General features: G+C 45.9%; 1 protein-coding gene across 1 annotated transcript in view; it reads right to left on the bottom strand.

Moving 5' to 3' along the window:
* The window catches only part of LOC311229834 (uncharacterized protein), a gene marked incomplete at both ends in the record, with an annotated part of 64,297 nt that overhangs the window by 28,094 nt on the left and 11,180 nt on the right, over nt 1-25,023 (bottom strand). Inside the window, one exon of the mRNA XM_084315908.1 lies at nt 13,571-13,854. Within this exon, the coding sequence (XP_084172034.1) occupies nt 13,571-13,854 (284 nt within the window). The remainder of the gene's footprint in view (nt 1-13,570; nt 13,855-25,023) is intronic.

Raw genomic sequence — 25,023 nt, 5'->3', positions numbered from 1 at the left:
GTCACGTGTACCCATTCTGCAATCTGTTAATAAAGTTTTCAATCAATGGAACCAATGGAAGCGAGCGTCCTCAGCCCGCCGGATCCTCAGCCCGCCGGATCCTCAGCCCGCCGGAGACGTGGTTCTGCAATATCAATGTGTGTAGCCTGAGAAATAAGATACAATAACTTCCTTACAATAACCATATAATATATAAATAGCCAACTAATAGGAAATAGGAGTCATTCCAGATATCGATACATACATTGATGAATACAAAAACGGGGCGTATGGCAAAACTTTTATTTTATAAACGGAAAGGTAAAAATAAACACAACACATGATGTATTCTTAATCTTACTAATAGGCTACATAAAAGCCTAAGAACAGTTTAATAAGCCAATCATATGGCGAATCGACATGGGTTTAATGCGTACACCCCCCTCCCCCCCAGTATCCACCCCCCTCCCCCCATGTAGAGGACGAGACGTGCGGTGACCGGAAGCCCGCTCTTCGTCAGCGCATCGTAGCCGCGCCCCTCCACCACCAGGAGTCTGATTTTATAAATCACGTGACCCAAATCAGCCAATGCCCGCAGTGCAACACTCCAATTCAGCCATTGGGTGGGACGCTCACGTGACCCAAATCAGCCAATGGAAGCGAGAGTCCTCAGCCCGCCGGATCCTCAGCCCGCCGGATCCTCAGCCCGCCGGGAGACGTGGTGCTGCAGCTAGATGCATCTCATATTTCCCTAAATTATTCTCTCATAATTGAAGTACGCAGTTACATCATTGGGCCACAAGATGGCCCCGTTGTATGACTGAAGTAATGGTTCAGTTTTGTCAGCATTTTTCTGTAGTGTAGTTTCAGTTACGGCATACTGCTACTGTCTTTCATGGATCAACAATAATTTTAACATTCGCTTTAGTCTGTGTTACAACCCCAGTAAGTCAAGGGGAAGGGGTAACTAGCATACAAGATGATTGTGTTGTAACCTGGGATAAATTAACCAAAGAAAAAATAAACCAATGCCAACAACAAATGAGGTGAAAGAAAGTGATATTGTGCAATTGATATTTAGTGTTTACAATAAACCAAAGACGGACTAGATGCACAACAATGGAAATGGTGGGTTCAGGAGGCACACGACCGGGGTGGGGGGGGGGGGGGGGGGGGGGGGGGCTTGAACGATGCCAAAGGAATGAACAGAGTATTGATTGATTGATTTTTTTTATCCACTTTTTCTCCTCCTGTTTTTCTGTGATTTTCTCCCATCCCAATTTAGTCGTTATGCCAATTCCCCCCTCCCCTTCCTGGTCGTTGCTTGCATGTGCCCCCCACTGGTCGGTCTAGGGAGCCCTGAAGTCTAGCAGATGCTTCCTCCGAGACATAGGAGAAAGCCAGCAGCATCTTTTCACCTGCCAGCGCGGTCTCTCATTGCTGAGGTGTAACGCATGGGAGGTCACACTACCCTCACCATCTCCTTCCCTCGCTGTGCAGGTGCCCTGACCGACCTGTAGGAGTCGCTGTTTACAACAACCAGAATACCACCCCACCGGCTTCCCTCCCGCTGACTCTGCCAATTGAGCCAGAATGACGACTGGCCAAGCCGGAGGCAACGCTGACAGCCGGATTCGATACCAGTGTCTCTTGCGTTGGTAATGAGCGCTTAGACCGCTGCGCCACCCAGCCGCCTATTGATTGATTGATTGAAAACTTTAATTACCAGATTGCAGAATGGGTACAGTACAGTACAGCTCAATACACACAACTGTTAAGGGGATGCAGACCAGAGAAAGACTTTCGTCTTGTTTACATCAGGGTCCCCCATTTTCAATTCATAATGACATTTATGACATACACAACATACAGATATAATAATCTAATCTAATCATTAATCTAATCATGACATTTATGACATACATGACATACAGATATACAGTACTGTAGGGCTGACCCCCATTAGTCGAATAGTCGACTAATCGATCGAAAGGAGCCTTAGTCAACTGGCAACCTCTTAGTTGAATGCAAAAAAGAAATATATATTATAATAAATTTTTTTCCCCATTCTTTCCAAAAGAAAAGAGCCCTAGAAGCCTGGCTAACGCGAATGGTGCACATACCAGCGAGGCTAACTGCATAAGAAAACAGGCACAGAGGCACTGAAAGAGGATTTCACCCATCTAATGAACACACTAGACTAGACAAATATCAAGATGTATCCATCAGTGGACCAATAAGGACAAGAAGCCTTCCGTCGACTCCTTCAGACAGCACCCCCCACAGCCCAAATGGAATGATAAAAAAAAAAAAAAAAAAGGAAGGGTACAACTCTATCAGCTGAGTAACAATGTTCATCAAAGTGTTGAGTGCATGACAGTAAGGTAATTTTATTTAATTTGTTCAGATTTTGATTGGAGAAGTGTGTCTTTAGTCGATGGCAAAAGATTGGTCGGGCTTCGGCTGTCCTAACTGTGGTGGGAGGTTCGATCCACCATTGTGGGGCAAGGACCGATAATAGGCGGCTTCTCTTTGATGACCCTCCCGGAGCTCGGATAGGAGTGGGGCTGACGCGGCCAGAAGATGCAGAGCGTAGATGGCTTGAGGGTGTGTAGTTAGAGACCATTGACTGGAGGTAGGCGGGAGCCATTCCCTTTGCAATGGGGAGCCAGTGCAGGTCTCTAAGAAGTGGGGTGACATGGGCTGACTTCGGTAGGTTTGAGATCAGGCGGGCCGCTGCGTTCTGAATGAGTTGAAGAGGCTTGGTGGCAGTGGTCGGAAGGCCAGCAAGCAGTGCGTTGCAGTAGCCGAGGCGGGAGATGACTGTTGATTGGACGAGGAGTTGGGTGGCTTCTTTTGTCAGGAATAGGCGGATCCGTCTGACGTTGCTCATTCATTCATTCACCTACATTCATGTTAACTACTGAGTTAGTCTTCTATTCATTCATTTTAACTACTGAGTTAGTCTTATATTCATTCATGTTAACTAGTTAGTTAGTCTTCTATTCATTCATGTTAACTACTGAGTTAGTCTTCTATTCATTCATGTTAACTACTCAGTTAATCTTCTATTCATTCATGTTAACTACTGAGTTCATCTTCTATTCATTCATGTTTCAAATGCCACATAAAATATCTACAAACAAAAGTGTCCAAATATGTTGGCTTATTCTGTAAAATACGTCATTTTCTTCCCTTGCCTGCCCTTCTCACGCTATTTAAAACCTTGTATGAACCCCTCATTAACTATTGTAACGTCATATGGTGCAATACTTACCCCAGCCATCTCAAGAAACTTGAAAGCTTACAAAAGAAAATACTACGAGTAGTGTCATGGTCCGGGTATAAAGCGCCCTCACGCCCTTTGTTCCATCGCTTTGGTCTCCTGAGGCTCGCTGAGTTTAACATACACCAAAACGCATCAATTATGTATCAAGGTGTCAACAACATGAATCACAGACTGACAGTCTGAGCTTGTCCCAGTCTGCCGTCCACTGCACATCCACAACACAAGAAATAGGGATCTTATATTCGGCAAGAGGAGACAACTCAAATGTGCTAGCCTAAGCATAGCATGCAGGGGCCCAGAGATCTGGAACGAGCTTGACGAGAGTCTGAAACTGTCTAAATATAGCTCAGCGTTCAACACCATAGTCCCCACCAGACTGGTGGACAAGCTGATCACGCTGGGTCTGAGCTCCGCTCTGAGCGCCTGGATACTGGACTTTCTGAGTGAAAGGCCCCAGGCTGTCAGGGCGGGGGGTCAGACCTCCAACACCATCACCCTGAGTATCGGGTCCCCCCAGGGCTGTGTCCTGAGCCCCCTGCTGTATTAACTATACACACATGATTGTGTGGCCAAGTTCAGCTTGAACTCCATAGTGAAGTTTGCGGACGACACAGTGGTGGTGGGGCTGATCTCTGACAACGACAAGAAGGCCTACCGGCAGGAGGTTGAGGTACTGGAACACTGGTGCCAGGACAACAGCATGCTCCTGAACATTGGTAAAACCAAGGAGCTGATCATGGATTTTAGGAGAACACAGCAGGGGACACACACACCACTGAGGATAAACAGGGCTACAGTGGACAGGGTGAGCAGCTTCAAGTACCTGGGGGTCCACATCTCAGAGGATCTGACATGGACAACACACATAGACTCAGTCGTAAAGAAGGCGAAGCAGCGCATCTACCACCTGAGACAGTTAAGGAAGTTCAGAGTATCGGGGAAGATACTCCAGTCCTTCTACTCCGGAGCTGTAGAGAGCATCTTGACTGGAAACATCACTGCCTGGTATGGAAACAGCACAGCAATGCAAGAAGGCCCTACAGAGAGTGGTGCGCTCAGCTGAGCGTACTACGGGTATTGCACTACCACCCCTGCAGGTCTTATATAACAAGAGGTGCAAATCCAGAGCCTGCAGAATAATGAAAGACCCTCACCACCCCAACAACAGCCTGTTCAAGCTGCTGCGGTCAGGCAAACGCCTGCAAACACCAACAACTAGGACAGAGAGACTTCGGCTCAGCTTCTTCCCCCAGGCCATCAGAGTCTTGAACACTGAACTCTCCACAGACAAGCACACATGAGCACACACACAACACACACACACTGTATACGCTCACACACTAGCAGTCACTTTAACATGAACACACACACACACCATTGAATAATTTTAAATGAAAGAAATAAACAAAATGGGGGGGGGGGGGTATTAAATCCTATCTATTAATCCGGTTTCTTTCAAATACAGTATTAACTGACTGTATATTATAGCTGTATTTCCCAGTAAACTCCCTATATTAAAACTAAGCTTGACTTTCTGAATGGCTGATTTCAGTAACTTTCTGTGTTCCTCATACTTATTGCATTCCAGTAACACATGCTGAACAGATTCCGGGTTATTGCAGTGTGCACAAATGCCAGTTGGGTGTTTCCCTATCCTATAAAGTGTGTCATTCAATCCAGTGTGACCTATCCTGAGACGAGTAATGACTGTCTCTTCTTTCCGGTTCCTGCCCATCCTACTTGCTATTCCAACTTTCTTCTGAATATTGTACAAATGTCTTCCTGTTTCATTTCTGTTCCAGCTTTCTTGCCAAAATTCCTGCATGTGTGTTTTGATGATTGATTTGACCGCAGATTTACTAAGTGGGATATCCATTTCTATTGTTTGTGACTTAAGTGATTGTTTAGCTAATAAATGTGCATTTTCATTTCCTTCTACCCATACATGGGCAGGCACCCAAACGAAGCCAACAGGCATACCTCTACTATATATTTCATAAATTAAATGATTAATCTTAAAAACAATATAGCAGTATTATGTAGCCAGTCCTGGTAGATGATTGGCTGGATGGTGGGTAAACCGTTGTTCAGGAGCCAATGGCTGATGGATGACTACCCATAGTGTTATCTCTGCACTGACTCAGTTTAACCCTTTCACTTCCACACTACATAAGGTTAACCCTTTACTACCACACTACAGAAGGTTAACCTTTCACTGCCACACTACAGAATGTTAACCCTTTACTATCACACTACCGACGGTTACCGTTGGTAATAATAATAATAATAATAATAATGATACACTTTATTTGTATAGCACCTTTCATACAGAAACTGCAGCTCAAAGTGCTTCACAACAGAAAAAAGACAGGCATAAAATGAGCACATAAAGTGCAGACATATAAAATCACAGTTTTTTACATTAGGATCTAACCTCCCAACAGGCCACCTTGTTTATGGTTTGATTCAGTTTTAAATAGACAATAATAAGAGAGTAAGATAAAATAGACAGAGTAAAATAGTGCAATAGTGCAGTGCAATACAATTGTAGAATAGAATAGATAAAAAAAATATATATATATAATACAGTGCAATAATAGAATAGTAGAATAGAATAGATAGTAAACTTATGCAATAGAATGGACAGAGTAAAATAGTGCTACAGTACAATCAACAGCGGAGTGTATTAGAAGGCTATGGTGAAGAGGTACGTTTTTAGCTTATTTTTGAAAATATCAAGAGATCTAGCTTCCCTAATGTCCATAGGTAGTGTGTTCCATAACTTTGGTGCATAGTTTGCAAAGGCGGTAGTGCGATAGTAAAGGGTTAACCTTCTGTAGTGTGGCAGTGAAAGGGTTAACCATCTGTATTCATCATTTATAGGCCGCATGGATCTCACTGTGCAAACAGCTGTTGGCAGTCGTTTTTCAAGTCAAAATAGTGACCACATAGTATTATTAATGTTAGTTTGATTCAGAAATCGTTATGTAAGGGAGCCCAGTGTGGGTCCTGACCCCTACCTTGGGAAAGCCTGCTCTTGAGTTTTTGTTGCTGTAGTTCTACATCATAAGCACTAGAGGGCAGAACAGTACTGTTTTCATTGACAGGCATGGTGATCAAATATACTAGTGCCAGTTTAATAATGCAAAGAAAACCATATAAACCTTTTTTGACACCATGTCTTGAGGTCAGATATGTTATTTTGTTCAGTTTGTGCGTGAGCATGCACATGTTTCTGTCTGAGTGAGTGAGTGAGTGAGTGAGTGAGTGAGTGAGTGAGTGAGTGAGTGAGTGAGTGAGTGAGTGAGTGAGTGAGTGAGTGAGTGAGTGAGTGTGTGTGTGTGTGTGTGTGTGTGTGTGTGTGTGTGTGTGTTTGTGTGTTTGTTTCTGTCTGAGTGATGGGGGCAATTTGTCATGATTTTGGGGCTATACAAATACATTTGATTTGACTTGATTTGATTTAGGTTAGATTCAAATGTATTGTCATTGTACACCACAAGTACAGTACAACAGAGTGAAGTTGGAATCTAACCAGAGGGCAAGGAAAAAGTGCATTAACAATATACAGTGTAAGAAGTGATTAAATGGAATATAAGATGATCTGAATCACTGAGTTATGTGAGTTATTGTAGTTGGTTGATTAGTTGGTTAATCGGTCAGTCGGTAGGTCAGTCAATTGGCTTGTCAGTTGGTCGGTTGGCGGCTTGGTTGGTTAGTTGGCTTGTCAGTTGGTTGGTGGCTTGGTTGGTTAGTTGGCTTGTCAGTTGGTTGGTGGCTTGGTTGGTTAGTTGGCTTGTCTAGTCAGTTAAATAATAGTTAAAAGTTAATAGTGCCTATACCTGATTGCCTATACTCCAGGATCTGTTATCCATACTGTTCAAACTCCTGCATTTCACTGTCTACAACTGCCTTACACACCTACCTCAAACTATATTCTGCATACCGGTATACGTCTGTATGATAGCATGTGCAATAATATATATAATGTGTACCAGCCAACCTCCTCCAATGTACAGTTTTTCATCAAATGTATACTCTCTTTTTTAGACTATTTTTGTACTGTATGTAAATCTGGTATGTCATAAATGTATAAATGTAGCAGTACTGTCTATCTGTATGTCATATGTTATGATTAATTGAAAATGGGGGACCCTGATGTAAACAAGACGAAAGTCTTTCTCTGGTCTGCATCCCCTTAACAATTGTGTGTATTGAGCTGTACTGTATTGTACCCATTCTGTTGCATCTGTTAATAAAGTTTTCAATCAATCAATCAATCCCTTACCTACTCTTCTAGTTATACCACTGGTCAGTATGACTTATACCCAGTGGCGGACTGGCCATCGGGACGTTCGGGACGAATCCCGATGGGCCGGGACCAAAGTGGGCTGGTCCAAAAAAAAAAAAAAAAAAAAAAAACTATATATATATATATATATATTTTTTTTTTTTTTTTTACTTTTTTACTTTTTTTTTTTGGGCCAGTGTGTGGGCCACTAATGTGGGCCGATGTGTGGGCCAGTGTGTGGGCCAGTGTGTGGGCCAGTGTGTGAGTCGGTGTGTGGGCCACTAATGTGGGCCAGTGTGTGGGCCGGTGTGTGGGCCAGTGTGTGAGTCGGTGTGTGGGCCACTAATGTGGGCCAGTGTGTGGGCCAGTGTGTGGGCCGGTGTGTGGGCCAGTATGTGGGCCGGTGTGTGGGTTGGTGTGTGGGCCAGTATGTGGGCCAGTCTGTGGGCCGGTGTGTGGGCCAGTGTGTGAGTCGGTATGTGGGCCACTAATGTGGGCCAGTGTGTGGGCCGGTGTGTGGGCCAGTATGTGGGCCGGTGTGTGGGCCGGTGTGTGGGCCAGTATGTGGGCCAGTGTGTGGGCCGGTGTGTGGGCCAGTGTGTGGGCCAGTGTGTGGGCCACTAATGTGGGCCGGTGTGTGGGCCGGTGTAGTGTGTGGGCCGGTGTAGTGTGTGGGCCAGTGTGTGGGCCATATGTGGGCCGGTGTGTGGGCCATTATGTGGGCCGGTGTGTGGGCCAGTGTGTGGGCCGGCAATAAAACAATAAACAAGTTGCATAAACTAAATCAGATTAAAAATGATCACAGTTCTGGTTTGCCTTAAGATGCAGTTTAAGATGGGTCTTGAACATGGAGTATGTAGGGCACTCTATAATCACAACTGGAAGGCTATTCCAGTAGTTACCACTTTTAACAGAGAACACAGTTTTTGCAATGGTAGTATACCGAAAAGGCACCTTACAGTCCCCTCTACTGATGGCCCTGGTGGTAATGCCAGTGTCTGCTTTCTGTTGGATGAACTCATTCAATGGGGGAGGGGCAAGTCCATGCAGAACCTTGTACATGAAGCAAGTATATTTGAAAACTTGGAAATTCTCGAAACTTAGCATGTTATGTTTTTCTAAAACATTACAGTGATGAAATGAAATTGGTTTCCTATCAAATACTTTTATGGCTTTTTTGTAGAGTAATTATATTGGTGTAAGAGTAGTGACATATAAAAGAGACCAGTTGATAAAACAGTAGGCCTACTCGATGTGTGATAAAATCATTGAATGCAGAAACATCCTTGCAGCATTAACTGGCAGGCAGGGCCTGATCTGCCTGAAGTTTTCGATGTTAAACTTGACTGTTTGTCACTTTCTTCACATGACTTTTTGAAGGTCAATGTAGAGTCCAATGTGACCCCAAGATACTTGAATTAATGTACAATGTCCAGCTCCGCCTCTCCCAGAAACACATTAGAGTGAGTGACCTCTACTGGTGACTTTGTGAACATCATACACACTGTTTTCTTGGTGTTAAGTGAAAGACATGCTTTTGTTAGCCAGTCTTGAATGAGACATGAGACATCAGTGAATGAGATTCACGTTTCCTCCCAACCGCGAGTAGGCCTAGAAGCGCAGAAATGGAGAATGCAAAAAAAGAAAGGGTGGAGCTGAAAAAGCTAGAATTAAAAAACTAAAATTGCTAGTAAAAGACGCAGAACAATGTTCTAAAATTACAGACATGTTTACCCGCTGCTGCTGCTAATGATGATGGAGTTCAAGTGGAAGGAACCAACAGTAACATGACAGGTGCATGCAGTAGCCTAGTGCATATTCGACTGTTGGTGTCTGCCGGTTCATGAGGGCTAGCTAGCCTATACTAGCTCTTGCAGTGATTTCAGTCATTCTATTACAAGACAATGTGCTTTCCGTATTCCTGATTCCTTACAGCACGTGGACGTAAATAGTTGTGACTCATGACGTTTTTTCTCTTACTAAAAGTTTAGTTAGCAATGTTAGGACTAGTGCCCACCACAGCATCAGAAGCTAAAGTGCTAACCTAGAGAGCCAATCAGAACCTAGGACGGGCTGCAAATTAATCGGCTACTAATATTATAATAGTAAATACTAAAATAAAATACTATTATGTTCCCTTCCAAATTTTCATGTTGATATAATATTGGTAATCTAATTGATTGAATTGATTAGTTGCCATTTTACATGCTTAAATAAGATGTACCTTAGAATTCCCAACTGTTAGCCATGTTCTCGATCTGTATATGATTAGTCTCATCTACATGTTTGTAAATAACCACAGCTAACTAGCTTAAGCTAACAACTAGGTCAACTACTACCCCGTAGTTAAACATATGTGATTGCATATAACAGCTAACTGCTACAGCTAAGTTGGTAGTTAGCCTATTCCATTAATGTTGAATGTATTTATGAAGGTTGTTGATGGTGGTTGGCACTGATTAGCAGACATGATTCCGTCAGTCTGCCACAGGGCAGCTGTGTTTGCTGATGCTGCTCACAACCACCAGTAGTGTATGACTGTGTGAGTGTGAATGCTTGATGGTTTCTGTGAAGCGTTTTGTGAAACAATGCTGATATACAGTTAAGAATGAGTAATTCGCTTTTGGTTTTTAAGAAAAATTTGTAAAGCTATTTTTGAAAACTACAGGGGTGAATAATACTGTTTTCTTTTGCTATTTTCTTTTAGAATACTGTTTTGGAGTCTTAATTTTTTTAATTTTTGTTTTTTTTATCCACTTTTTCTCCCATTTTCTACATTTTCGTATCATCCAATTCAACCCTCCCCTGTCACGAACGCTGTTTCTTGCCTCCCACAAGCCGGCTGCAATGTGGACTAAGTTAGGGCTGGGCGATATAACGATAACGATAAATATCGCGATATATTTTAATAATCGATATCGAATATCGAAATAAAAAAATAATCGAAAAATCGTTTTTTTTTTTTTTTTTACCTGCAACAGGGCAGTTTTAAAACCAGAGACAGTGGACAGACTTGTCTTTCTTGCTTGCAACTTAAAGTAATGGCTTTGCTTGTCCAAATGACAATACTGACCAAATTCAGATTTCTTTTTCTCTTGTCCATTTATTTTGTTTGCTTTCTAATTTAAAATACATTTTGAAACCGTCTGTACACAGTAGGCTATGTGTGCTAGCAGAACTAGACTCCAGTCACGAGTCACAGTGCACATGTGCGGTGGTTTGTCCACCAAAAAAGCGCCAAAAGATCGAAAATAAACTAGCAGAGCCAGAACTGTTCAACTCTTCTGGAGCCACAGCCAGCAGAGAAGCCGGTTTACTTTAGCTTTTAAACCAGCTGCAGCCTGAGAACTGGAGTGTGAGGGGATGTAACACTAAAGATGGCGGCAATGACAAAGAATTGCTGCAAAATAGACATACATCTGTTGTAAAAAAAAAAAAAAAAAAAAAAAAAATTGAATTTTTTTTATACTTATAACAATTCGATAATTATCGATATCGAGAAATAAAATAAAATTATCATATCGTTATCGCGATATGATTTTTTTCCATATCGCCCAGCCCTAGACTAAGTCATACATAGCACAAGTCCCCTCCGGTACTTGAGGTAACAGCAGTCGCATCTTTTCACCTGCGCAGCTCGATCTCTCAGTGGCGAGGAGTAACGCGTGGGAGGCTCACGCTGCCCCCGACACTTCCTGATTCTACTGCGCAGGCACACCAACCGACCTGTAGGAGTCGCTGTCCACAACGCCCAATCCCCATCCATCAGTTTCCCACCCCCTAATACGGCCAATGTGTATTAGTATGAACGACCAGCTAAACTGAAAGCAATGTGGAGCGCTGGGCTCGAACAGGCGAGCCCAGCGTCTCCAGTATTTGTGGCGAGCGCCTTGCCCACTACGCCACGTAGCCGCCAATTTTCGCCACGTAGCCGCAATTTTTTAATTTTTGTTAAGAATATAGGACAGGCATAAATATGCATTAGCTTCAGTCTGTACCTTTTCAGTCACTGTAAATCAAATATTGTTAAATGATGGGGTATATTGTATTGTGTGAGATGATGACTGAATAAACTACTACTAGTACTACTCTACTACTACTACTACTACTACTACTACTACTACTACTACTACTACTACTACTACTACTACTAACTACGACTTTGGGTGTTTTCAAAAGGCTGAAAAACGCTGTATGAATTCAAGCCATTATTATTGATTGCTGATGTTCTCTTAGCAGTTGACTCTGAGGAAAGAGAGAGCGCCCAATCCAGCACAGCTGACCCTGAGGGGAGAGAGAGCGCCCAGTCCAGCACAGCTGACCCTGAGGGGAGAGAGAGAGCCCAGTCCAGACAGACAGACAGACAGACAGACACACAGAGAGAGAGACAGAGAGAGAGAGACACAGAGAGAGAGACACACAGAGAGAGGGAGAGACAGAGATAGAGAGACACACACACAGAGAGACACAGAGAGAGAGAGAGAGAGAGAGAGAGAGAGAGAGAGAGAGAGAGAGAGAGAGAGAGAGAGAGAGAGAGAGAGAGAGAGAGAGAGAAGAGAGAGAGAGAGAGAGAGAGAGAGAGAGAGAGAGAGAGAGAGAGAGAGAGAGAGAGAGAGAGAGAGAGAGAGAGAGAGAGAGAGAGAAAGTGGGGGGTCTTTCAATGTTGATTAAACGGCAAGCAACTAATGTCATGAGTGCCAAATTAAAGGACAATAAATCCAATCTAACTGAAATTATGTAGCACAGACCTTTCTATTAGGGATGCTCGATATTGGCTTTTTTACCGATATACCGATATTGTCCAACTCTTAATTTCTTAATTTTTACCGATACCGATATATGCAGGGTTTCCCGCCCCAAGAAATGGAATAATTTCAGGTAATTAACATTACATATCTCTTGTTGTGGAATTAACACAACATTATGCATACTTTTGACAATAAATAAAATCAGAATTGGTTCTTACTTGCTTGCCTGGGTAAATAAAGGTTATAGAAATGTAAATAAAATATTATTTCTTTAAAACCGATACCGATATTTTTCGATATCACATTTTAATGCCGATATCGGCCGATAATATCGGTAGGCCGATAATATCGGACATCCCTACTTTCTATGGATCAAAACCTCAATATTATTATGGTGTAGTTAATACTTCATGTATCCTTAATCCCTAGGCTAATGAGGCACTAAGATGTTAGTAAAAAAAAAACATATGCCAATGACGGGAAGTAACGGTATATGTATGTGTGTGTCTGTGTGTGTGTGTGTGTGTGCACTGTGCATGAGTGCACATCTAGGGGCGGTGTGTAGATTTGGTCTCCCTGATGTTGACTCCTTAGCCACAGCCTTGGGTTGTTTAATACTGGACAAGTGTTTCATAACGCCCGTTGTGTGGGCCGGTTTCGGGGCCGGTGCGTGGGCCGGTGTGTGGGCTGGCGCGTCTGAATGTCCCGGGCTGAATTTGTGTCCCAGTCCGCCACTGCTTATACCTGTAACACTGATGTACATACATCTGATATACTCCAGTTTAATCACTTTGTCCTTTCATATTGCACTTTACTGTTATATTTGTACTGTTTAGACGTCAACTTATTTTCTTTGTATAACGACAATGGATTTAAACCTATTGAGGAAATGTATAACCATGTCTATTATGATGAGTTAAATGCACGGTCCTCTCCACATACAGTAATTCTGTTTTAGTTTCGACCTGGGATGAACTGACTGAACTAATATTATGACTGGCAAATCACCTCCTACTGATTAGTCTTATTCTGAAGTTATTCTACTGTCTCCTAAAGAATAATTATTTGGAGAAAAGTTTAGCTTCTACAATAATTACATTGTTTGACTCCATAAACTCCTATAGTAAAGAGTGAGCAGCAATATTTTCATGTAAGAGTACAAATTACAGTATAGGATGCAGCCAAGAGTAATTGCTTTCTCTGTAATATGTGGGTGGCTCTGAAAAGAGCCTTTGTGGGGTTTGTCGAGGAGGCTAAATAATGTACTTCTTGGCAGCCTTCTCTGTCTTCTTGGGCAGAAGGACAGCCTGGATGTTGGGCAGCACACCACCCTGAGCGATGGTCACTCCTCCCAGGAGTTTGTTGAGCTCCTCGTCATTACGCATGGCCAGCTGCAGATGGCGAGGGATGAGGGCAGCGTTTCCAGCCAACTCCAAGATCTCAGCGGTCAGATATTCCAGCACAGCGGCCAGATAAACCGGGGCACCGGCTCCAACACGATGAGCATAGTTGCCTTTACGCAGCAGTCTGTGGACACGACCCACGGGGAACTGAAGCCCGGCACGAGAGGAGCAAGTCTTGGCCTTAGCTCTGGCCTTTCCTCCGGTTTTGCCTCTTCCAGACATGTTTATTAGTCTCTTTGGTTAAACGAGTTAGAAAAATTTTCTAAGAAAATGAATGCGGTCTTCTTCTTCTTCTTCTAATGTTTATTGGCGGTTGGCACTAACGTGTTGGTGCATTACCGCCACCTACTGAAATTGATTTTAGAGCTAGATGGATTATGCACAGGGTACAAAATAGTCACACGCCCACCGCCACAGGCTTGTAGATATAATGTTTGGCTGTTGTTGTGAAGGGCCAGATTAAACCGAATATATATATTTATTTATATATATATATTTAATTGTATTTGTATATTCTCTAATATTCCCTGATATCCCTTGTATATTCCTTGTACAATATGCATTGAATATCCATTCTAGCCTACTGAACATCCCATAATAGTCTCCATTCTACTATTGGTCGAGACCTTGGTGCCAGGCTGCCATACCCCTCAGACCCAGTTCAAACGTACCGCTCCACATGTACGAACAAGTCCTAGTTCCGCGTAGGAATCTGGCTACCGCACCACTAATGGGACTATTTGTTCATAGTGCGTATATATACTGCGCTACTAAAGTAGGACTTTCTTTTCAGTCCAGTTTCTTACCCTCCAATAGAGTCACAGACGTAAAGCCTCCCCGCGACGCCACGTGTGGGAGTAAGGCCAAGTTCGCCTACCATCGGTATTGAGACATCGTGTATATTAATATTTGAATAGTCATATTTGGCACTATATCGTCGAGTTGGACAAAGTCTATTAAGCTAATAATAGTCTGTTAATATATAGTGCTTCGTGCGGTGAGAATACTACCGTAGTCAGTACCCCATCGTTTCGGGCAGAGAACTGGCTGCTTACCCAGGGTGGTTGACCCCACGTGAAGCTGCACCCGAGGAGCCCCAGAGCCGACGAGCGAGTGGACCTGTATACCGGATTATTCTACCGACGACAGCCCGCCTTCCCAGGCACGGATTATGCTTTGTATACCTTGATTATTCCATGGATAAAGACCCCCGACACTGCCGTGTGTTGGAACCCCCCCCCCTGGAGAGGACGCAAGGTGAGGAGACGCTCTGCAAGACGAGGTCGCTTCACGTCTCTCCTCCGTGGACCGGATGACGCCGGCCCACAAAGAGTCCACCTGCTTTCATCTGTGGTCCAAGGATCGCCGGCGCATTGAACGGCACTACAGTGGGTTCACCTGGGATACCCTTGGCCGGATGAGGCAGTCGGATTCTACCCCCCCCCCTTCCTACTCCTGTCGGCTTACAAGCGACCGGATTGACCCCCTCTAGTGTATCCAGTATATAATCATTAAAGTATCATTGCTGTTATTCCTTAAACTATTCCAGGTCGTATATGTACCACCTGCGCCTTCAGAGATTGGACATTCTCTATTGATATACCGACGAATACTCTTGCCATAAAAGTGCATACTAATTCCATTCATAAATGTGATTGATTTGATTAAGTGCTTGCTCTACACACCATCGCTGTGTAGAAATAAAGACCTATTTCTAATTCGTACATTTGTGTTGGATCCGTTTCATCTACGTGACAGTGTTCATCATAATATATTTATGCCGTGTACTGGGTGGCCGAATATTAAGTACAAAGGTAGTGGTAGTAAGTATCATATCTAGTAATACAGTCAGGGAATTGTACCCCTCAGTTACAATTGGTCCTTCGAGCCGGATGGTAATTAGTGTAATATTAATATAGTGTTATTAATATTGAAATGGCCTATGATGAACACTCCACGAAACGATCCTCCTAACCAACGCCCGCAGCGCGAACGACGGCTCCCTCAGTACTTAGAGGCCTACGCTGTCAGTCAACAACCTAGTCTTCTACTAACAGTAAACGCGGCAAAACTAGAAAGTAAAAGTATGTCTAACCCCAACGCCCAGACTACCCCGACCATAGAGGCCCCTACGGGCTCTAATGTAACTGACCAAGTTCACGGTGGGGACCAGTGGGAACCAGACATGACTTCACACCCCGCCAGTACTGAAGAAGTAGTCCCCGATGAGTCCCGGGAGGAATACAACGCTACCGAGAGAGAACTCGGCACGGAAGAAGACGGAGAGAGCACCGTGGAGATAGAGCTCCAAGGCTCCGCAAGGAGTACCCCGAGGGAAGGCTCCCCTATACAACCGCCTTCTCCCAGCGAGGCAGAGAGGACCCTACAGCAGGCCTTCCTCATCAGCCTGAACGCCGCTGCTGAACGCGACCGACTGCAGATCCAGCAGCGAAGCGAACACGAGCAGATACGTCTAGAAATAAGACGCATTCAGATGGAAGAGAATGTGGCCCGAGAACGAGCCGGTGCTCAACGGGACGCAGCGCGCGACAGACAGCAGTCGCAACTAATAGAACAGCTGATCAGACGGACAACACCCTCTCCCTCCGCCAGAGGCTCCAGGAACTCGTCTAGACACACCTCCAGGGCGGCATCCCCTAGCCGAGTAAACAACCCTGAACTTGACCAACAGACGAGGTCTATACCCCCCACAGACCACCTCCCCCCACCGGTCCAAGCGAGACCTAGCAACCGGGAAGGAGCAGCATATCCTGTGGAGAGGCTAAACCAGAGACTACAAGCACTGGATGACCTAACTGAAGACGAAGAGGAAGAGGAGGAGAACCACGCCCGAAGACAGCACAGTACTCTACCGGACCAGGAGGTCCGGTACAGCCCAGGCTATACTCCCGCGGAGCTGCGCTACAGACCCCCGACTCTATACACGGGTGAGCACGACGCACGACCCGCACCGAGGAACAGCACCTGGACAAGCGGGCCATGGTACACTGCCGGTACCAGCCCATACCAAGGAGCGGGAGGAGACTCGCCTAGGAGGCCTCTCCCCCAACGCTCGCCGATGTATCCACAGTCAGCGTCATACATTGGCACGCCTATGGTACCCGACTTCACCCAAGAGAACCGGGCCCAGTATACAGAACTCCGCATGTGTCTGGAGACCATGTTGGTGGATGTATTGGATGAACGCCACAAATACGCCATCCTACTGAAGCACTTAAAGGTACCCCGCGCACATAATATAGCGCTCGCCTACGCGACTTCCACCACCCCATACACAGCAGCGCTGGTAGCATTGGACCAGAGGTATGGGCGCATATGGGATTACGTGATCCAGGAGATCCGACACATCGACCGCTTACCCCCAGCAATATACAATCGAGCACTGGACGACCTGTCCATCAGAGTGCAGTCCCTGGTAGGGATGTTGGGAGCGCAAAGAGAGAAGGGGAGGCATGAACTTTACGCCAACTCAAATGTGGAAAGGATTCTGGAGAAGCTGCCGCCCGCTCGTCAGGAGCGCTTTAGGCGGCAGCGGGACCACAGAGACCCGAATGGCCCCGAACCGAACCTCCTCGATCTAGCAGACTTCCTGGCGAGAGAAGTCAGCAGCCTACGGCTAGATACATTCGGACGGAGCACCCCTGGCTCCAGAGAAGGAACCAGACGACTAAATGATGGAAGAAGATCGGTGACTGTGATGCACCAATCGGAGTCAGTACCGAGCAGCAGGAGCCACAGTACCCCCTCCAGAACGGAGAAGTGGAAGATAGTGTGCCCCTACTGTGAGAAAGAACACTGGCTAGCGCAATGTGACTCCTTCCCCAAGCTGAACGCGGAGGATGCCAGTCAATGGATAAAGTCCAACAAGCGCTGCTTTCGCTGTGCGCGCTCACACATGGCAGCCGAATGCCGCTTAAAGAAAAGGTGCACCAAGTGCGATGGAGCCCATCTGGACATACTTCACGACAGTAACAGACGGCGCCCTTCACCCGCACCATCCAGCCGCAAAGCGAGCGTCATGTACATCGATCCCGCCAGCAGCAGTGGAGCCCGAGTACTCCTAAAAGTAGTGCGTGTGACACTAAGCTACCAGAATAAAGTCCTGGACACTTACGCCGTCCTCGATGACGGGTCAGAGAAGACCCTGCTGCTCGCCTCCGCTGCGGCCCAGCTAGGGCTGCGGGGAAGCGAAACCCAAATGACAATTCGGACAATAAGACGAGATTTGAAGACGATAAAGGGCGAGAATGTCTCAGTCTCTATCGCAGCAAGCGGCCAGCCTGAGCGACGGTAAAAGATTACAGACGCTTTCACCAGCCAAGAAATAGGACTGTCGCGGTACACATACCCCGTCGCCAAGCTGATGGAGAAATATGCACATCTGCGCAAGTTACCGATCCCGCTCATAGACAATGCTATGCCGACCCTGTTGATAGGCTCCGACCATGCAGACCTCATTGTCCCGATAGACCGGGTTCATACCGGACCCCGAGGCTGTCCTGCAGCAGTCGAGACCCGTTTGGGATGGACTCTCCAAGGCCCGCTCGCCAAATCTCTCAACCGAAGTACAGCCACTAGATGTCTCCACTCCCGAGTCACAGAGGGAGAAACCGCACTCCTGCAACACGTAGAGCGGCTATGGACCTTGGAACAAATGCCCTTTAAGAACGGAAAGAAAGACATTCGCTCTAAAGATGACATTTACGCCATTCACCTCCTCGAGACAGGGACCAAGAGAGTCCCGGTCAACGGCGTGTTGAGATACGCCACGCCACTCCTGCGGCGAGAAGGAATGCCTACTTTCCACGCCAAGACAGACGCCACAGAACGGTACCTGCTGAACACGGAGCGGCGCTTAGCCAAGAACCCCGCCCAAGAGAGTGTATACCGCGCTGAGATTGAGAAGCTCATCACAGCGGGACACGTCACAAAGATGGACATTAAAGAGGCTGACCAGACCACTGAATCGTGGTACGTGCCTCACCACAAGGTCCATCACAACGGTAAAGACCGCATAGTATTTAACTGCAGCTACCAGATCGGATCCCAAAATCTGAATAAAGAGTTACTGCCCGGTCCCACACTCGGCCCCTCCCTACTCGGCGTTCTACTCCGCTTCCGCCAGGAAAAGGTGGCCATCAGCGGGGACATTAAAGGAATGTTCCTGCAGGTGAGATTAGTAGAGGAGGACAGGCCCCTGTTACGGTTCCTATGGAGAGAGAAGCCAGGAGATGAGCACCCAGCCATCTACCAATGGGAAGTCCTCCCCTTCGGAACGACGTGCAGCCCCTGCTGTGCTACATTTGCACTACAGAAACATGTAGCAGAGGACCCAGCAGCGGACGAAGAGGTCCGACACAGCGTAAAGAACAGCTTCTACGTAGACAACTGTCTACAAAGCCTTTCAACCCAAGAAGAAGCCGAGGCTCTCCTGATTAAACTCCGCGCCTCATTGATCAAAGGCGGCTTTGATCTCAGGCAGTGGGCCAGCAGCGATCCACAAGTACTGCGCAGCCTCTCCTCCGAGGACAAGGCAGCCAGCAGCGAGACCTGGATGGCTACAATCCCGGGAGAAGCCCAGGAGATGACCCTGGGATTGGTGTGGCGATTCAAAACAGATTCGCTTCACTACAGACACAAGCCCCTGACTACGGAGCAGGGAAGGCCGGCGGCGGCGCCGACCACCAGACGGAGTGTGTACACAACACTCGCCCGACAATATGACCCGCTAGGATGTATTCTACCGTACACCACCAGGGCAAAAATGATTGTACGAGCATTGTGGGACAAGGACCAGGGCTGGGACGACCCCATTCCCGCACACCTTGCATCCACCTGGAGAGAGTGGGAGATGGAGCTCCACTCACTCCCAGGCGTTAATATGCGCCGAAGCTACTTCCCACCCACGGTGAGGCCAGAGACATGTAAAATGGACTTACACGTCTTCAGTGACGCCTCAGAGGTCGCATACGGATCAGTAGCCTACTTGCGGGCCCAAGAGAAGGGGGGAGAGATCTACACAGCATTTGTCCTCGCCCGCTCGAAAATAGCCCCACGCAAGCAACAATCTATCCCACGTCTAGAGCTCTGCGCAGCCCTAGCCGGAGCGCACCTAGCCACGCTCATCCAACGTGAGCTCACCATACCGGTGTCTAGAACAATCCTGTGGTCAGATTCCACGACGGTACTCGCCTGGATCAAATCGGACTCATGCAAGTACAAAGTCTTCGTGGGAGTCAGAGTCACCGAGATTCAAGACTTAACCGAAGAGTTAACCGGAGAAACAGAGTGGCGCTACGTTGATACAAAACAGAACCCAGCTGACGTCATCACCCGGGGGATGCCCCTGGATGACCTCACCCGTCGCAATGTCTACAGTGACGGCCCCGCATTCCTAAGACTCCCGGAAGGACAGTGGCCCATGCCTATCCCGAGGGAAGCAAGTCCAGAGGAGGTGGAAAATAAGAAGTCTGTGTTCTGTGGATTGAGCACCGTAGCCTCCACCGACCCTAACATAGACGATTGCACGTCCATAGAGAGTGCACAACAAAGAACATTCCTGCGGTACCACCCGGAGTGCAAGTCCCCCGCTGATATGTCAGCAGCTAACTACGAGGAAGCAGAATTGCTTCTACTGCAGCGAGCCCAGAGAGACTCGTTCCCCGATGAATTAGCCTGTCTACAGGGAGGAAAGCCCGTCCCATCCGACAGCAGATTAATTCATCTGGCCCCCGAGAGCGACGCTCATACCCTCATCAGAGTGGGTGGTCGCCTACGCAGAGCCCCCAATCTACCGGATGACATTAAATACCCGATCGTATTGAACAGCCGACACAAGGTCACAGAGCTGATTATAAAGAAATACGATGAGGATGTACATCACGCAGGAGCAGTTTCCTACTGCACTACCTACCGTCTCTACAGACCCGCCAGAAGTGGGTAAAGGAGAGAGACAATTTGACAGAAGGAACAGTCGTCATGATTATTGATCAATCACTGCCCAGAGCTATGTGGCCGGCCGGCCGCGTAAGCAAAGTGATCACCGGTGCCGACGGCAAGGTCCGAGCAGCTGAAGTGCTCGTCCAGGGTCGCACTTACACCCGTCCCGTGGCGAGGCTCATAGAACTGCCTCGACTCCCAGACACAATCGATGATGACCATGACCCTACAACCCTATGACTTTGTGAAGTTGATTGACCCCTACAGCAAACCCTTATGTGTAAATAGACAACGCGATTAATCTGTCTCTGTTTAACTGATTAGGTCTGGGACCAATCAGGGGGTGGCTGTTGTGAAGGGCCAGATTAAACCGAATATATATATTTATTTATATATATATATTTAATTGTATTTGTATATTCTCTAATATTCCCTGATATCCCTTGTATATTCCTTGTACAATATGCATTGAATATCCATTCTAGCCTACTGAACATCCCATAATAGTCTCCATTCTACTATTGGTCGAGACCTTGGTGCCAGGCTGCCATACCCCTCAGACCCAGTTCAAACGTACCGCTCCACATGTACGAACAAGTCCTAGTTCCGCGTAGGAATCTGGCTACCGCACCACTAATGGGACTATTTGTTCATAGTGCGTATATATACTGCGCTACTAAAGTAGGACTTTCTTTTCAGTCCAGTTTCTTACCCTCCAATAGAGTCACAGACGTAAAGCCTCCCCGCGACGCCACGTGTGGGAGTAAGGCCAAGTTCGCCTACCATCGGTATTGAGACATCGTGTATATTAATATTTGAATAGTCATATTTGGCACTATATCGTCGAGTTGGACAAAGTCTATTAAGCTAATAATAGTCTGTTAATATATAGTGCTTCGTGCGGTGAGAATACTACCGTAGTCAGTACCCCATCGTTTCGGGCAGAGAACTGGCTGCTTACCCAGGGTGGTTGACCCCACGTGAAGCTGCACCCGAGGAGCCCCAGAGCCGACGAGCGAGTGGACCTGTATACCGGATTATTCTACCGACGACAGCCCGCCTTCCCAGGCACGGATTATGCTTTGTATACCTTGATTATTCCATGGATAAAGACCCCCGACACTGCCGTGTGTTGGAACCCCCCCCCCTGGAGAGGACGCAAGGTGAGGAGACGCTCTGCAAGACGAGGTCGCTTCACGTCTCTCCTCCGTGGACCGGATGACGCCGGCCCACAAAGAGTCCACCTGCTTTCATCTGTGGTCCAAGGATCGCCGGCGCATTGAACGGCACTACAGTGGGTTCACCTGGGATACCCTTGGCCGGATGAGGCAGTCGGATTCTACCCCCCCCCCTTCCTACTCCTGTTGGCTTACAAGCGACCGGATTGACCCCCTCTAGTGTATCCAGTATATAATCATTAAAGTATCATTGCTGTTATTCCTTAAACTATTCCAGGTCGTATATGTACCACCTGCGCCTTCAGAGATTGGACATTCTCTATTGATATACCGACGAATACTCTTGCCATAAAAGTGCATACTAATTCCATTCATAAATGTGATTGATTTGATTAAGTGCTTGCTCTACACACCATCGCTGTGTAGAAATAAAGACCTATTTCTAATTCGTACATTTGTGTTGGATCCGTTTCATCTACGTGACAGTGTTCATCATAATATATTTATGCCGTGTACTGGGTGGCCGAATATTAAGTACAAAGGTAGTGGTAGTAAGTATCATATCTAGTAATACAGTCAGGGAATTGTACCCCTCAGTTACAGCCGTCATAAATTAAGGCCTGGGCGCCATCTGGCGGCCAACTAAATCCACTGCATGATGCAGGGAGTAGTCCAGCTGAGCGGGAGAAATGTCGTGGGAGCGGGTGGAAGTTGCCCAATCTGGAACAATCTCCGGGGCTGCAGCTGGACCCTATTGGATGCGGGCGTGGTGAGTTGAAACGAAAGTGAAACTGTGTGTGTGTGTGTGAGATGCGCTCTGCTCACGAGATCAAGTTTGTAACATGAGACGCACATGAGATCCGTCTTCATCCGTTCTTTAGCCTACTACAAAAAAAACCTGCAATCGCGTTTTTGATTGTGCTGATATTTAATTTTGCATTTGATTTGACCAAATATGTGGAGGCATATTCCCGGAGTAGCTCCCCCGGGTCCCCCCTCAAAATTAAGAAAAACAGGCGACAACATTAACGTTGACGAGTCAGTTGCTACCACCAGCACCACCGATAACACTGCACCTGCTACTAGCGTCGGTGTAGTTAGGAAATTTAACCAGAAATGGTACACATCTGATTCCGGGAAACCACGAGAATGGCTTAAATTTGAGGGGGGGGGGGGTAAAGTTTTGTATACCATGTCGTGCCAAAGCAACGGATAAATTAATTTGTCATCGGGACGTCGGTGATGAAACTGGAAGCCATCAAAAGCCACGAGACGTCACGCTGTCACAGGGACTGCTCTGTTGTATACAAAGCACAGTCTACTCCGCTCCTGGCTGCTCCGACTGTTGACCAAGCTGTCAGAGTCGACTCTGGCTAAAATGCGGATACTATTCCGTAACGCCCACGCTATAGCGAAAAAATCAAGACCATACAGGGACTTGGATGTGCGAGTAAGTTTATTGTGTTTTTTTTATAACGTTAGTCCAGCATGTTCATATAGGTGTGTCGGCTTTCACTTTCAGCTAATTATGGTTGTAAAGCCTACCCAGTGGAATTGTTTACATAACAATGCATGATATTATATATTATTATATTATTATTCCATACAAGGCTGGATGCATTACAGACTCCGCTAACATCCCTTGTTGCCTTGTAGGTGGCAAGTATGGATTTGTTTATCTTGTTTGAAGTTGTTTTAATATGTTCTTTAATTCTTTTGCTTCCATATTGTAAATAAATTCGCAATAAATTATTTGCATTTAAAACTTAACGCTGACTCATTCCTTCAGTCCACTCAAAATTAGGCTAATATTCCTTATGTTGTTTATGATATTAATTGAAAATAGCATACGAGAGTATTATATAGTAATAATAACACATGGCGATATACTAAAAAGCTATTTATAATTTTTGGCTTGTAAAAAATCTGGATGGCTGGTAGTTTTTAAAATCTACCAGCCAAATGGCTGGTAAGTCAAAAAGTTACGTTTGTTCCCTGATTATGCACATGCCAATCCCTATTCTACACTACTCTATATCCTACCACTCAAACCTGTACTATTTAGAAAATTAAAAATTGCCCTATACCCCACATTCCCTGAACTCAGTCGCAACACTTCTCTTACCTCCAGCTTGATGTGGTCTCTCTCTAACCTTTCTTTGAGGATCTGACTCTCTTCCCTATACTTACTACACTCCACTAACACATGCTCCACTGTTTCCTGCCTACTGCAATACTCACACCTACCCGTCTCATGCTTGCCCATTAACCTAAGTGTACTATTTAGCCCTGTGTGTCCTAATCTCATTCTTGATACAATCACTTCTTCCCTCGTACCCCTACCCCCACTTCTCATCATCCCTACTGCCCTCTGGATATTATAAAACTGCCTACCTTTACTTCCTCTATCCCACTCCTCCTGCCACTTCTTTTTCATTTCATACTTAACTACACTCTTAACTTCTGCCTTGCTGTACCTCACTTCCCTACTTACTTCTAATCTACTAGCTGCTTCCTTAGCAAATGTATCCGCCAGTTCATTCCCCTCCACCCCTATATGTGCTGGCACCCATATGAAACACACATCTTACCCTAAACATCGCCTGCGCTATTTCTAAAATAATGTCCTGCCTTGATTCTGACTCTGTGTTCTTTATACTTACTAATGCACTACTTGAATCTGACGCTATTAATACCTTGCTTGGCTTAATTGTTTCCACCCAATTAATAGCTAACAAAATAGCCATTAACTCACCCGTGTATACCGACAATTTATCACTCACCCTCTCCTTTTCCATGATATCTACTTCTGGGCTTATAAATGCAACCCCCACCTTGCCACTGATTGTTTTTGATGCATCTGTGTATACTTTAATCTGCTCTCCATACTTAATTTCTATATACCTATTGACTTCATACCTATCCAACACTTCCTCACCTCTTTCCCTCCTTCTTTCCAATAAATGAAAATCTACCTCCACCTCCTCAAACAGCCATGGTGGAACATCAGACAATGGTACCGTCGGGCTTATCTCCATCTCCCCTATCCCTATCTCCCTACTGTCATTCCCTATTGTCCACCCAAAACTCTTAAACTATTTATTTTCTTTTTCCTGACATGCTAATAATACCTTTTGAGTGGGGTGACTCCCCTTATGGCCCTTTAAGTTTACCCAAT

This window comes from Notolepis coatsorum (assembly GCF_963971535.1).
Source record: "Notolepis coatsorum genome assembly, chromosome: 6".
In the NCBI taxonomy this organism is placed as follows: Eukaryota; Metazoa; Chordata; class Actinopteri; order Aulopiformes; family Paralepididae; genus Notolepis; species Notolepis coatsorum.
Note: the sequence above shows the minus strand (reverse complement) of the source record. Positions and strands in the feature narration are given on the sequence as shown.